At 39.1% G+C, this 14,991-nt stretch overlaps 2 protein-coding genes across 2 annotated transcripts in view; one reads left to right on the top strand and one right to left on the bottom strand.

Moving 5' to 3' along the window:
* Positions 1–14,991, top strand: part of FBXL13 (F-box and leucine rich repeat protein 13) — a 308,215-nt gene that overhangs the window by 158,018 nt on the left and 135,206 nt on the right. Inside the window, exons 9-10 of the mRNA XM_036246460.1 lie at positions 6,056–6,108; positions 12,902–13,002. Coding sequence (XP_036102353.1) covers positions 6,056–6,108; positions 12,902–13,002 — 154 coding nt within the window. The remainder of the gene's footprint in view (positions 1–6,055; positions 6,109–12,901; positions 13,003–14,991) is intronic.
* LRRC17 (leucine rich repeat containing 17) overlaps positions 1–14,991 on the bottom strand; it is a 34,914-nt gene that overhangs the window by 10,711 nt on the left and 9,212 nt on the right. The window contains exon 2 of the mRNA XM_036246461.1: positions 2,792–3,699. Coding sequence (XP_036102354.1) covers positions 2,792–3,563 — 772 coding nt within the window. The 5' untranslated portion in view covers positions 3,564–3,699. The remainder of the gene's footprint in view (positions 1–2,791; positions 3,700–14,991) is intronic.

Here is a 14,991-nt window from a genome sequence, read left to right as displayed (position 1 = left end):
AGATTGTCATATTTGAAGTCTAGATGTGTTTTTTAAATTCTGTGTATTTTTATTTTTAAAGGTTACTTAAATTACTGCTTTGCAAGAGCAAAGAAAGCAGCTCAATTACTATCATCCATCTGAAGCACACGGCCCTGTGCCAGGCAGTACCGTAGGGCATTTAATAGACAAGACCTTTGCCTTTAAACTTATAGAAATCAATAATATACCAAAAAATTTTAAAAATAAATAATCAATAGATTTATATCAACCATAGTTAAAATAATTTATATTGATTATATTAAAAGACAAAACTCTTCAGTTTATCTAAATTTTATCTACATTTTTAAATTTAAAAAGTATACCCTCTGACTTATGTAGTCCTTAACATGAGGAGGAACTTGAGTTATCTTTTAGTACATGGCTCTATATTATATATGCTGCGTATGTCATTAAATTGTATTTATACTGTTTTCCAGTAAATAATATGTGCATTTTGAAAGCAGGGGGAATGAATTTGTGAGCATATCTGGAAGGCTGTGTTTAGAGAATAGGTGGAGGAAGTAAAGCAATAAAAATATATTTGTATTTTAATGTTTATTGTTTCCTAGAGAAAAAGAGACAAAAATGTCATGGGAAAAAAGACAAAGGCAGAAATAGACTCATGGGGGAGGAAATGGACTAGAAAAGCAGTCAAAGAGAAATTTCCTAACAAGTTATCTCTTCTTAAATGACAGTGTAGTCTAGCTACGGAAGTCTCTAACTTTGTGCTGATGGCATTTTTCTCAGATAATTAATAAACTGGACTGTACCTACCTACTCTCTATCACCTGATGCACCAAGTGAAATTAACTTGAGCTTGAGTCTAGAACTTCAGCAATATCAAGTAATTTTTCTAACCTGTCTAGGAGTTATGGCTTTGTGTTAGTTTTTACAATACATAATTCAAGTTTTTAAGCACCACAGAGGAAATCCTAGTGAAATATGCTTTTCAGAATGAAGCACTACTCACGATAACAATATCAGGGAGATTCCACCCAAACTGGCTACAGAAGAACTACATACACTGACTTTTCTAGAATTCTCTAATCAGATTAATTTTAGAAGACAGCAGTTCAAGTAGACCAAGTTTCAAATTTTGGCTTTGCTTTTTACCGGTGAGACCTCGGCCAAGTGACCGAACCTCCCTGAGGCTCATTTTCCTCAACTGTAAATGGGGATACTACTACCTTCTGGGTAGTCAACTGTGGACAGTATTGTGTGTGCAGTACCTGAACATAGTAGGTTCCCAATTAATGAACACTCTCTTAAATTAAGAGGACCCCAGAATGGCATCTCCCAGGTTATGATGCTGTAAATTGCTCTACTATGGCAACAAATGGTATACAATTCCTAGGGTGTCACATGGCTGTGATGTGACTCAACCAGGTGCCACCTTCCAGAGTCAGTCAGAGCGGGGCAAGGCTTGAGCATGACTTTGCTAATAAATGAACAAATGTACTGCTGGCATAGGTTGCTTATTCAACGTCAACAAATTCCTGCCTATGGTTCTCTTGAGGGGAACCAGGGTCTCTATGTTCTGAGCCTGCCCTTTCTGTTCTTAAAAAAACAAAAACAAAGCAAAACAAAACCTTCCAAAATAAGTGAAAGGAATGATACCATGCCCCACAAGACCCTAATTCAATGATATCTGGCTTTAATTTAGTTTTACAAAGAAGTTATTAATCTATGCCATAAATGGAACAGACACTGTCCTGTGGCTTGTTACCGCAGGGTAGATTAGAGGTTCCCAGACCACACTTCGAGAATGTCTTCACTAACATGTTCAGAGAAATACTCAAGCCTCCCTTCTGTTTTATTTTACGAATTTATCCTGTATATGCAAATCCTACACAGTACTAGCCCAAGACTGTGTGGGATATAAAACCGAGTAATGGTATTCAGGAAGTAGGTAATATTCTGGAAAGATTCCCTTAGTCTCATAGTTCTTGGATTGAATACTTTCAATTTAGTTTTTTCCCGCGATATTTTTGTGTTTTATTTTGGGTAACTTGGGGACAATTAAGATACAAGGTGTTAGCAAGTGCTTATTAAACCTTCAGACTGAACGCTCCGACTCCATCACTGCACCCGCCTGCCTCCCTCCGCCTGTGCTCTCACTTGTCCTGTTCTGCACCCGGCTTTCCTTGAGGGTCTCGTTCCCCACAGATGCACACCATGTTCTGACTTGACTCGGGGAAAGTCAGATTATGTGGACAGCATTTTCCACTTGCTTTCCTACCTACTCGTGTCTATATAAATTAAATTACATTAGATTTAAGATTAATGGAATTCCTAACAGCCACACCTTGCAATGAGTGAATAAGAGTAGGACCCAGATTGCTGTCCCTCCTTCCCTCCTCTGTGTCCCCTAAATCACCAACCATCTTGAGTTTGGACTCCAGAAAAGCATGGAGTAAATTCCATTGCCATTAGAGAAAGATTTCTGGAGGTAGTTACACCAGAAATTCCAAGGCATGGCTGGGTGCAGAAATGAGTTATAAGATTCAAAGAACATTTTAAACCATCTATGAAAATGAAAAAGTAAGAAACTTACACACCCTGGCCAGTGTGGCTCGGTTGGTTGGAGCCTTGTCCTATACACCAAAAGGTGGCAGGTTCAGATTCCCAGTCAGGGCACATGTCCAGGTTTCAGGTTTATTCCCCAGTCCGGCACGTTTGGGAGGCAACCGATCGATGTTTCTCACATCAATGTGTCTCTCTCTTTCTCTCATCTTCCTCTCTCTGAAATTAATGTAAAAAACAAACTTACCTTTTCTTTTGCAGTCCAGTGTTTGTATGGGAAACAGGTAAATGTGGCAAAGAGAAGAGTCCACCTCAGGCTTGATGACTGGGGGCCTCCCTGATACTTGGGGTTTTGGGTCCAATTGTTCTTTTTCTTCTTCATTACACAACTCTTCAGATTTTATCTGCCGCAGTTTTTTATTTTTTAGTTCTTGTGGGCTTTCACACTTGGCGTAGTTCCCCAAATTCCTGTTCTTTGGAATCTGTAACATTGAAATAAGCGTCTCTGTGTCACAAGTACAGCTCCAGGGGTTGTCATAAAGACGCAGGTAGCTCAGGCGAGGTGTATAAATGAACACTTCTTCTGTCAAGACTTTGATCTGGTTATGCTGCAGTAAGAGAGTGGTGAGTTTGTTTAAACCGAAGAAAGCCTCAGTCTCAATTTTGGAGATCTCATTCTGCTGCAGATCCAAGCTTTTCAGCTTTGTGAACTTGGAAAACATATTGTTCTTCAATATGCGGATCTTGTTTCTTGCTAACAACATGTGCAGCAAATCGTGAGACCAGCCGGGCAGCACATAAACTAGTTTTCTTTCTTGACAATCTAAGTACTTCTCATGAAGATATGTGTACACTTCGCAGGGGAGGCCCGGTGCGTAGCGTTTGACAGGGTGGGAGCCTCTCCGGCCCCCACCCACCCGGCCAGGATTCTCTTGGGTTCTCACACCCCCAGGGTTTGCCTTGCGCAGCTCAGTGGCTTTGCAAAAGAAAAGCAGGATTACCATGGTAACCACATGCATCCTGACATCCACCTGGCCCCAATTACTTAGTGAGACAGATGGAACAAGGAAAGTATTCCTTTGAAATCCAAGTTTGGGTAATCTTAACTAAGGCAGATCAGGAACAATGAGATCCAGCTGAGGTATGGTGGAGTCCCTAGGTTGCAGGAGAAAAGAAAAAAAATTTTGTTAAGGACTATTGTGAGCACTGTTATTCACAGATAATATCAGTTTTATTTGTCTGTTATTTTTAAAGCAAAGGCATTCCAGAGAATAAAGGCACATGCAGGACAGTGGTGTATAATTGTACTGTTTAGTGGCTAAATATTTGGGCTCTGAGTTTGAATCAAAGCTCTCCTAATTGCTTAACTCTGGACCCTCAGGGCAATTATTTCACCTCATCTTCTGCATCTGTAAAATGGGACTGATGACACTTCTCGTATTGTTGAGAGAATGAAATGGGCTCTTGTGTGGAAGACACTTCACAGTGCCTGGTCCCCAGGAAGTACTTCACAATATCAGGGCTTAGCACTGTGAGAACTGAAACCTGTAGTTTATCATCACATTGGCTTCCAGCATTAAAGGGCTTCTCCTTGCAGCCTTGAGATGTGCAAACAGAAAACTCCAGTGGCTGTCTTCCTGCGCTTTTTTTTTCTTTTATTTACGATCTCCCAATCACCACTCGTGTTGAATATAGACTCCATAAAAGCTCAGGGTAAACTGAACTGCAACTGTTCGTGTCATCTGCAGAGCTGGCTCAACGGTCACCTTCTCAGTGAGGACTCTGCTGTATTGGAGGTCACACCCTTTCTCATTCCCAGGCTGCTCTCCACCCTTTCTTGTTTTATTTTTTGTCCAGAACACTTATCACCATCTGTCAAAGTAGATATTTAACTTCTTTTGTTTACTGTCAGTCCCCGCCCCTGCAAACTAGGATGTAAACCCCACGAGGGCGAAGACTTCTCTATTTTGTTCACTGCTGTATTTCTGGCACCTGTAGAATGTCTGGCCCAAAGCAGGTCTTTGATCAAAATCTGTTGAATGCATGAATTACTCTCAAGTCATTATTCTATAGAAATATTAATCTCACCCTGACCAGTTTGGCTCAGCAATTAGAGCATCTGCCCACGAACCAATGAGTCTCAGGTTCAATTCCAGTCAAGGGCACGTGCCTCGGTTTTGTTTCTTCCTGGTTCTGGTTGGGGTCATGTGGGGGGCAACCAGTCGATGTATCTCTTTCATATCAATGTTTCTGTCTCTCCCCCTCCTTGTCTATTAGAAAATATATATATATAAATCTCAAACTTAGTTATTGTATTTTGGGGGCAATGTATTTTTTCCTTAACAAGTATTATTGATGACTTCCAAGATCTGTACATTTTAAAGAATTGTTTCCATTTTTTAATCCTGAAAGTGATTTTGGTTTGCATTTATTACTTAGAACATAGTCTATTCTTGGTAGAGGAAGAAGTATTCAGAATGGATTTATAATTAATAACATTTTTGTTGTTGTTACCATGGGCCATGTGATTAGGGATGGCAGATGTGTTTTCACAATAGCAGTGTGAATCCAGCATCACTCCCTAGCCTAGAGTTTTCCGTCTCGATGGGGTCTCCTTCACCTAGGATGCCTCCCCTCTTCTTTTTCTCACATATTCCTCCCACCCACTGTGTTCCTGCTCCTCACTGCTTCTCTTTCATCTCAGACTTGGATTACTTCCTGTAGGCCCAGAGTGCTCACTGTGCATGACTCTGCCATCTCACCCTTTGTGTGCGCAGTTGCCTCTGGTCCCAGAGCTAATTGGGCAATTGACCTTTCTAACCCTCCACTTCTCTAACTGCAATTCTTTGCAAATTGTATGTAAATCTAACCTAAAAAAATTGTAACTGTTTTGTTCATTGTTATGCTTGCTGAATTATTTATGATATGTATGCTGAAGTATTTGGGGGAAGTATATTGATGTCTGCAACTTACTTTAAAATGCATAAAAAATAAGATGATTGAGGGATAGAGAGATGTACAAGTGGATATGTGATAAAGTAAATACAATAAGATATAAATTGTACAATCTAGGTGGTGGCTATATTCATTGTATCATTCTTTGGTTCTCTCAACTTTTTTGTATATTTGAAAATTTTCATAATAAAATGTTAAAAGGAAACAGGAAACAAACAAAACGAACAAAAAGTCATGCCACAAAAAAGCAGGTTGGTTTTCTTCAAGTGCTTTGAAGCTAAAAGCTCTAAATATATATGTTTTCCCTAAAGTAGTATTTTTCTCTTTTCTGCTTCCTTCTGTAATCCTCAAACAATAATAAACATGTATATATATTTTAATTTTAAGGCCAAAAGAAATTGTTTTTCTGGGAAAAGAAACCAATACTTAGAATAAGACTTGCCGAGGTTTTTGTTTGTTTTCTAATGAATACATCACATTGAATGTAGGATGGAAAAACTTTAAGTTTAAACATTTGTAATATGTTGTTTAATGATGTGTCACTTGTTTAATTTAGGCCTCTGTAAAAATTTGCAAGAGCTGAATGTCTCTGACTGCCCAACACTCACCGTGAGTATAAGAAGCTTATTTTACTGTTGTTTACATAGATTTGGACTTGCTACGTTGGAATGCTAATATACAGAGGTTTTGCCAAAATACATGCCTGTGTGCTCATTAAGGATTAAATATGGAAAAAAGCAAACTATGTTAAACATTGGCAAGAAATTTTATCCCATTTATATAATGCTGTTATTAATCCTGTAGATGTATGTCTAAGGTTGGAGTCTTTGGAAAGTGGAAACAATTTAACAATTACACAAACATGAACTATATGTATTTTTTCTGTTATTTTTCCATTTTATTTATCGTCTAGATAAAAATCTTCTCTTTGCTGCCTGTCAGAAAGTTTTAAGGAGTGTTTGTGCATTTGAACAAAATCTGGGTAAAGTTACTTAAATAAATTACTTATAGCCTAAATATTACCCAGTGAAATAGAAAGTGCATCATAGGACTTTATGGTCCAGACACAGGGTAAAGAAAGATATCAATGGGTTCTCCGGAGTGTGGTCAGGCTATTTGGAATATAGCATACATGAGAGCAGGCACCCAAAGGACATTACTTAGATGTCTGTTAAAATAAGTATTATGCTTGCTTGGATCTAATCAAATTTTAGCACCTTTTCTTAGCAATGTGATTTTTACAAGTTCCTTAAACTGCTTTGTACAGCTTTTGTGAACATTTTATTTAGAGCATTTAGTACAATACATGACACATCATAAATGCTCAATAAACATTGCTTTCTGTTATTTCATTATTAACATTATTATTATGGCCCAAACCAGTGGAACCAAACATAAGGACAACATCCAGAGAGCACTTAGCAATGGACCAAAAATAATAATAGTTGCCATCTATTCAATGCAGAAAATGCTCCAAGAACTATACAAAGTGCATTAACTCATCTAATCCTCTCATTAACCCATTTCCATTTTCAGCCTTTGATGAAGAATCTCAGCCTTTGAGAGAAGAGCATCTACCCCAACCCCACCCCGCTTTCCCCACACTGCTGTCTGTGTCCATTGGCTGTGCATATATGCATATAAGTTCTTTGTTTATCTCTTCCCGCCCCCCCCCCTCCTTTTTCCTCTGAGGTTTGTCAGTCTGTTCCCTACTTCCAAAACATGAACTATATTTAAGACCATGTATATATGAGACCGAAAAATTGGGACCCAGCAGAAACAATAGGTTCATTTTCATGGTCTTCAAGGTGGCAGAGCCAAAGAAGACGGAAGAGAACATGTAACCCTAGACACCTCCTTCCTGGTCTGTCCCCAGGCCTTCCTCTACCTCCAGCCTGTCTCCCACCCTGTGAGCACATTGATACTCTCTCTAAAAGGCAGATCTGACCGTTTCACTTCCATCATTTATATACACATTCATCATCTACACTATGGGATAAAGTCAAAGCTCTTTAAAATCACAGTACCTTGGAGATCCCCTGTGGCCATGCCCCTGCCTCCCTTTCTTGCTCCAAACCCTGCATACACATTGTTTGAGCAAACACAAGCTGCGCTGCTTTCTGAGCTGGTTTGCCAAACTGCTTCCTGCTGTTTTACCTTTGCTCAGGCTGTGCTCCTCCCTTGGAATACTCCCTCCCTTGGTCCTCAGGTGCTGCTTTCCTCTCTGGGAGGCCTAAAGGCCCTACCTTCTTTCCCAAGACATCACTGACTCCCAGGGAGGGGATTGCTGTTGCTCCCTGGGTTCCTGTCATAAGTAGCCCTAATCACAGTGGTTCTTCCTCCTCCACTAGCCTGAGGCCCAAAGGGAGATGTATCTCATTTTTTTGTGGTAGTCATAGCCCAGAGCACAGACCTTGCTTAGTAAATAAGCAACAGGGGAGGGGGGCGCAGAAGTAGGTTTGCAGTTTTGAGTATGCAAAACAGAGTGTATTCTTATATTATTATTTATTAATCATTGTATTATTTTTTCAAATGAACAACTGCAAACTTACTTTTGTTCCACCCTGCACATGTTTAATGACTGAAACTATATGGAGATACCTAGTAGGTAATGGGCAACATTAACTAGAACTTGAGCTTCTATCTTGGGTTACGTCTATATATGTCATAATTAACATTTTAAAAAATAAATAAGTTCAAGAGAGAGAGAAGGAATGGAAGAGAACTTAGAATTGAACCTTGGGGAATGCTTACTTTTAGGATCAGCCAGAAAAGAAATATCAAATGATCTTAAGAAGGAATATAAGAGAAGTAGGTTGAGAACAGAGAGGTATCACAAAAGGCAAGAGAACAAAGAGTTTCAGAAGGAAGTTACCAAAGTGAGCAGGAGAGAAAAGGACTGAGCAGTGGCCGCCTGGATTTGAGAATTAGAAGGTTACAGTGACTTTTGCCAGAAGTTTCCGTAGCATATCGGGGCAGAAATCTAACTGAAGTGAATTGTGAAGTAGATACCAGATGAGAAAATGAGGTTTTAGGTGTAAACCTATGGTTCCAGAAAAGTGGCTAAGGGGGTGGCAGGGAAACCTGTTTCAGGTTTATAGAAGTTGGCAGAGACTCACTTGAAACAACAAATGAAAGCCAGTCCCTAAGGAGATCAGAGGGACTAGAATGAAGGGCCTGATTGTGTGATACCCTCAGTAAGCACCAGGTCCAGGATGAAGTCCATGCCCCTCTGCACAGGTGAAGAGACTTCATATATCAGCTCTTCCTTGCTGCCTCCCCAGTCTCATTATTATCATTTTTTCTTTCAAAATCTACTTTGTTTCATTCTTAGTATATTTTTATACTACTATGTTAATGATATATTTATCTCTCTATATAAAGATATATAGGGAATTTATGTTATTTAATAAAGGTGTTACAGGATTTAAAAATGAATCAAGTGTTCTTGTCTTCAACATTCAGTTCTGCAGTTGAATAAAAGATCATATTCTTTAAATTTGGCTTTCTAAAAGGAAAGTCAAAACAATGCCATCTGCATTGAATTTGCAAACATCAAAATATGTTCCAATGCTGGAGTCTAATAATATACAGGGAGGATCATTTTATCCAGCTACATTTTACTATTGTTTTCCCCTTTGAGACATAGACTTGGACAAGTTTAAGGAGTTGAGTGCCATTCATTCAAAAAGCTTTGATTTCTAAGGAGCTTGCCTTATGAATATATTACCTTCAGAAATATTTGAGTGCATTGTGGATAAATTTATAAGCCATTCTGCAATGTGGACACTCAAACAGTTTTTGCATTTATGTGTTCTAATTTGGGGGTTGAACCTTGACTTATTTTAAATATTGAGAAGAGGATTCATTTGAGTGTTTTCCAAACAGAAAAATGCAGAGTATGGTTTGCTTCCTCATATCACAGGCAAAATCAGATTCCTCTGATACATAAAATATATTCTACTTTCCTTTTCCTGGCCCCTGAATTTTCATTTTCCCTGTGGTTCCCTCCCTATTGGTGTATAAACCAGCTTTCTCTCCGCTTGTCCCAGCTGCATCTTTGCCAGTCTTCTGAAAGCTCACAATCACTTTGATATTTGATTGGCTTCATGAATATTTTTGCAGATAGATTTTGCTTGTATTAAACTACAAACAATGCCATACATTATGGTTGTTCTCTCCATTTATTCTAGAAAAACTTATATTGTAATTTTTATATAACTCCAAATTCTACATTTTGGTGGGGGGTATCTAGAAAAACTGCAGGCAGCTGCAAAGCAGTGGCAAGAGTATAGTATTTATGGACAGCCCTGCCCTTGTACTCCTGCGGCATTGGCACACGGAACCTTTCCTGCAGCAGAACTACAGTTTACAACCTAAAAAACAACCACCTTGGATCTTTTTTAAGGTGTGGTTTGCTGCCCCTGTAAATCAACCAGTTCCTATCCCATGTGACAGAACCTTGACCTGCAGAGTTTTGTTATTTTAATATCTACAACTCCAGGAAATAACTAGGAATAGAATGTTAAACACTGATGATCCTGCTGAATATAAACCTTTGCCATCCTTAGTGGTGTTCAGGGTGACCATATTGGCCATGCAGAATTCTTCCCCAAACCACATCTCCTAGCCAAGTGACAATTTACTTCTTCCTGCAACGGCCTATTCTTTCCAGAACCAATGTACCAGAAATATTTAAAACTAGCTGACCGCCTCAGTTTTCCTGGGGAGACTCATCAACCATCATTAAATAAATAAAAACTTGCAGCTACTCATTCTAGAGCTTTCATAAGTAGTTACCAGTATAAGAAGCAGCTCCATTGCGATCAAAGCGTGCAGTTCCTCTGGTCTTGTAAATGTCCATTTAGGGCTCATGCTTGAAATCGCTGGGCGTAGGTTGCTTGAATCTTTGAGATTCTCCCCCATAGCACCCCCAACACTGAATTTCATATTCAACATGTGTGTAGCCTATGTTTTACTTTAGGCCATCTCAAACTTGCCTTAAATTTGGTGCATATCTGTTTAGCTGTTTTAATATATTCAGTAACAGAACCACAGAAACTTAATTACACTCACATACACACAACTATATGTAAATACAGATGTGTAAAAATGGACTCACCATTTTTAAATTTTATTTATTTATACATTTATTTTTGTTACAGATATTTCTCCTTTTTCCCTCTTGACACCCTCCTCCCCCTCCCTCCCTGCCCTGTCCCCAGCTTTGTTGTCCATGTTGATTGGTCATGCATACATGCACATAAGTTCTGTGGTTTATCTCTCCCCCTGCCACCCCCTCTTCTGGGGATTGTCGGTCTGTACCCTACTTCCATGTCTCTGGGACTACCCTGTTCTTCAGACTGTTATGTTCATTATATTCCACAAATAAATTAGATTATATGATACTTGTCTTTCTCTGTTTGGCTTGTTTTGTTTAGGATAATACTTTCCAGGTCCCTCCATGTCGTCTCAAAGGATAAGAGATCTTTCTTTCTTACAGTTGCATAGTACTCCATTGTGTATATGTACCACAGCATTTGTTTACTGATGGACATTTGGGCTGTTTCCAGATCTTAGTTGTTGTAAATAGTGCTGCTATGAACACGGGGGTACATATATTCTTTCTGATTGGTGTTTCAGGCTTCTTAGGGTATATTCCTAGAAGTGGGATCACTTGGTCAAGTGGAAGTTCAGTTTTTAATTTTTTGAGGTAACACCATATTGTTTTCCACAGTGGCTGTACCAGTCTGCATTCCCACCAGCAGTGTACTAGAGTCCCTATTTCTACACACCCTTGTCAACACTTGTTGTTTGATGATTTGTTGATGGCGGCCGTTTTGACAGGTGTGAGGGTGATACCTCATTGTTGTTTTAATTTGCATCTCTCTGATGATTAGTGATGAGCATTTCTTCATATGTCTCTTGGCCATTTGTATGTCCTATCTGGAGAGGTGTCTATTTGGTTCCTCTGCCCATTTTTTACTTAGGTTCTTTGTCTTCCTTTTGTTGAGCTGTGTGGACACTCTATTTATTTTGGAAATTAATCCCTTATCTGATGTATCATTGGCAATTATGCTCTCCCATAGAGTGGGTTGCTTTTCTATTTTGGTGGTTGTTTCTTTTGCTGTGCAGAAGCTTTTGAGTTTGATGTAGTCCCATGTGTTCATTTTCTCCTTTGTTTCTGTTGCCTTAGGTGATGTATCAGTGAAAATTTTGCTGTGTATGATGTCTGAAATTTTGTTGCCTAGATTTTCTTCTAGGATTTTTATGAATTCATGAGTCACTTTTAATTCTTTTATCCATTTTGAGTTTATTCTTGTGTAGGGTGTAAGTTGATGGTCTAGTTTCATTTTTTTGCATGTAGCTGTCCAATTTTCCCAACACCATTTATTAAAGAGGCTGTCTTTACTTCATTGTATGCTCTTGCCACCTTTGTCAAATATTAATTGAGCATAATATTTTGGGTTCATTTCTGGGTTCTCTGTTCTATTCCATTGATCCTTGTGCCTGTTCTTGTGCCAGTACCAGGCTGTTTTGATTACAGTAGCTTTGTAGTGTAACCTGATATCCGGTATTGTGATCCTGCCTACTTTGCCCTTCTTATTCAAGATTTCTGTGGTTATTCCGGGTCTTTTGGGGTTCCATATGAACTTTTGAAGTATTTGTTCTAGTTTTGTGAAGCATGTTGTTGGTATTCTGATGGGGATTGCATTGAATCTATAGATTGTTTTGGGTAGTATGGGCATTTTAATGACCTGAATTCACTCTTAATGAAGTTTAGTTGAGAGCATTTACTCTTCCCCCATAATAATTTCAGTAAGTTTAAAAAATTGATTCATTTTTAATCACTTTTATGCATCTGAAGAGTCAGGAGTGTTTGACATTTTAACACTCGAGGTCGAATGACCTGTCACAGAGTTGAACTTGTAAGGATACACATTTTAATGTAGTGTTATTTGAGGCAATTGAACTTTATTTCCAAATAAGGGGAGAAGGCGGAAGTGATGGAGTTTCAAGCAAAACCAATATTTTCTATTTAATTTTTTCCCCTTTATTGATATTAGAGAGCGAGGAAGTGAGAGGATGAGAGAGATGGAAACATTGATGAGAAAGATCATCAATTGGCTGCCTCCTGCATGCTCCCCACTGGGGACCTGGCCCACAACCTGGGCATGTGCCCTGACCAGGAATGGAACTGGCGACCTCTTGGTGCAGGGGTCGACGCTCAACCACTGAGCTACACTGGCCAGACCCTTCTATTTAATTTGACTTACTACTAATATCAAAGCATATGAAGAGACCAAGTCATGCATATATATTTCTGGAGCAGAGAGAGAGAGATGACAGAATAACAAAACCTGTCAGGCTTTGATAGATTCTTCTCTCCGTTTTTATGCAGGATGAATCAATGAGGCACATCTCTGAGGGCTGTCCTGGAGTCTTGTTTCTCAATCTGTCTAATACAACTATCACCAACAGGACGATGCGACTCCTACCAAGGTACTTATGTTTTATTTGTATTACACGGAAAATAATTATGTGCCTCTGGGCTCTGGCTCACTTTAGCATTCCTCAAAGGCAATGCTCCTTTTACCAACATCTCATGACTGTGGCACCACTATGTTGACAGCAGGATTGCAGTTTTCAAGTCCCCAAGCTGGTACCTATCCTCTCCATGCTTGGGGGTGCTTAGATCTTTTGCTTTACCCACATTTCTGTGCCATGTTTGCAGCGATGTGCCCAATAGTTTGAGTTAGGCTGTCTCTTTCTGGTCCCCCTTCCTGGGCATTGAAGCCGGGCCCAAATTTCAGTCCAGTGTCTGGGACTTCTCTACAACAGAATACCTTGTACTTTGAGCACTGCGTCCCAGATTCCCTGTTGCCATGCTCTGGTGAACTGCTGGGACCCCTGCCACCTGATACTGGTTGCTTTTTGACATATGGACTGTTGACAGCCCGAGACACAAATGTTGCTTCTAAGCCAGCACTTCCTTGGAGGAAGGAGCAGAAGAGTACAAGACATCATCACTAAGAGTTGACAGAATATTCAAATTTATCACAAATTATGTCATTCAATTATTCTTTATTTTCATCAAGGAAACACTAAGAAGATCATATGATCATATTGAGAGAGATTAAAAAAACACTTTCAAACTATTGTGAAAGAATAAAGTAAACCATTTTTGAGAATAAAACTTTTTTGAGATTCTTTAAAAAATAACAGCAAGACATTTAGAAGAGCTTAAATAAAAAATTCTAGGTGGTAATTCTCCTTATCTTCTGTCTCTAACCATTTTATGGAAATGTGCAAGCCTAAAAATAGTGGTAAACCTTTCATTGGAAGCTTGAAATCAGCCCAAATGAAAGGATACTACACAATGGAATATGGCAAACAATCCAAATGAGGGCTTTATTTATTTTTTTGTTGATTGTATAAACTTGAGAAAATTATGGGAAAACGATTAATAAAGCAGATTAAATGTAAAAGTGTGTCATGTCTATAGCTGCAACATTGTTAATAGCACAAAAAATTGAGAAAGCTTTTTTTTTATTCATTTATTTTTGTTACAGATGTTTCTCCTTTTTCCACCACTGATTCCCCCCCCCTCCTCCCTCCCTGCCCTGTCCCCAGCTTTGTTGTCCATGCCCATTGTTCATGCATACATGCATATAAGTTCTTTGGTTTATCTCTCCCCCACCACCCCCTCTTCTGGGGATTGTCAGTCTGTACCCCACTTCCATGTTTCTGGGACTACCCCATTCCTCAGACTGTTATGTTCATTATATTCCACAAATAAATTAGATCATATGATACTTGTCTTTCTCTGTTTGGCTTGTTTCGTTTAGGATAATACTTTCCAGGTCCCTCCATGGTGTCTCAAAGGATAAGAGATCTTTCTTATAGCTGTGTAGTACTCCATTGTGTATATGTACCACAGCATTTGTCTACTGATGGACACTTGGGCTGTTTCCAGATCTTAGCTATTGTAAATAGTGCTGCTACAAACAGGGGGGTACATATATTCTTTCCTATTGGTGTTTCAGGCTTCTTAGGGTATAATCCTAGAAGTGAAATCACTAGGTTGAATGGCAGTTCAATTTTTAAATTTTTGAGGTAACACCATAGTCTTTTCCATAGTGGCTGCACCAGTCTGCATTCCCACCAGCAGTGTACCAGAGTCCCCTTTTCTCCACACCCTCGCCAACACTTGTTGTTTGATGATTTGTTGATGGCGGCCATTCTGACAGGTGTGAGGTGATACCTCATTGTTGTTTTAATTTGCATCTCTCTGATGATTAGTGATGTTGAGCATTTCCTCATATGTCTCTTAGCTATTTGTATGTCCTGTTTGAAGAGGTGTCTATTTAGTTCCTCTGCCAATGATGAACTCACAGAAAGAGAAACTGAAAAAACAAACCCATTTACCATCGCGGCAAAAAAATTAAGATACCTAGGAATAAACTTAACCAAAGAAATAAAGGACCTATT

Source organism: Molossus molossus, unplaced genomic scaffold (genome assembly GCF_014108415.1).
Source record: "Molossus molossus isolate mMolMol1 unplaced genomic scaffold, mMolMol1.p scaffold_m16_p_7, whole genome shotgun sequence".
NCBI lineage: Eukaryota > Metazoa > Chordata > Mammalia > Chiroptera > Molossidae > Molossus > Molossus molossus.
This window is presented reverse-complemented; position numbering and strand designations above follow the sequence as displayed.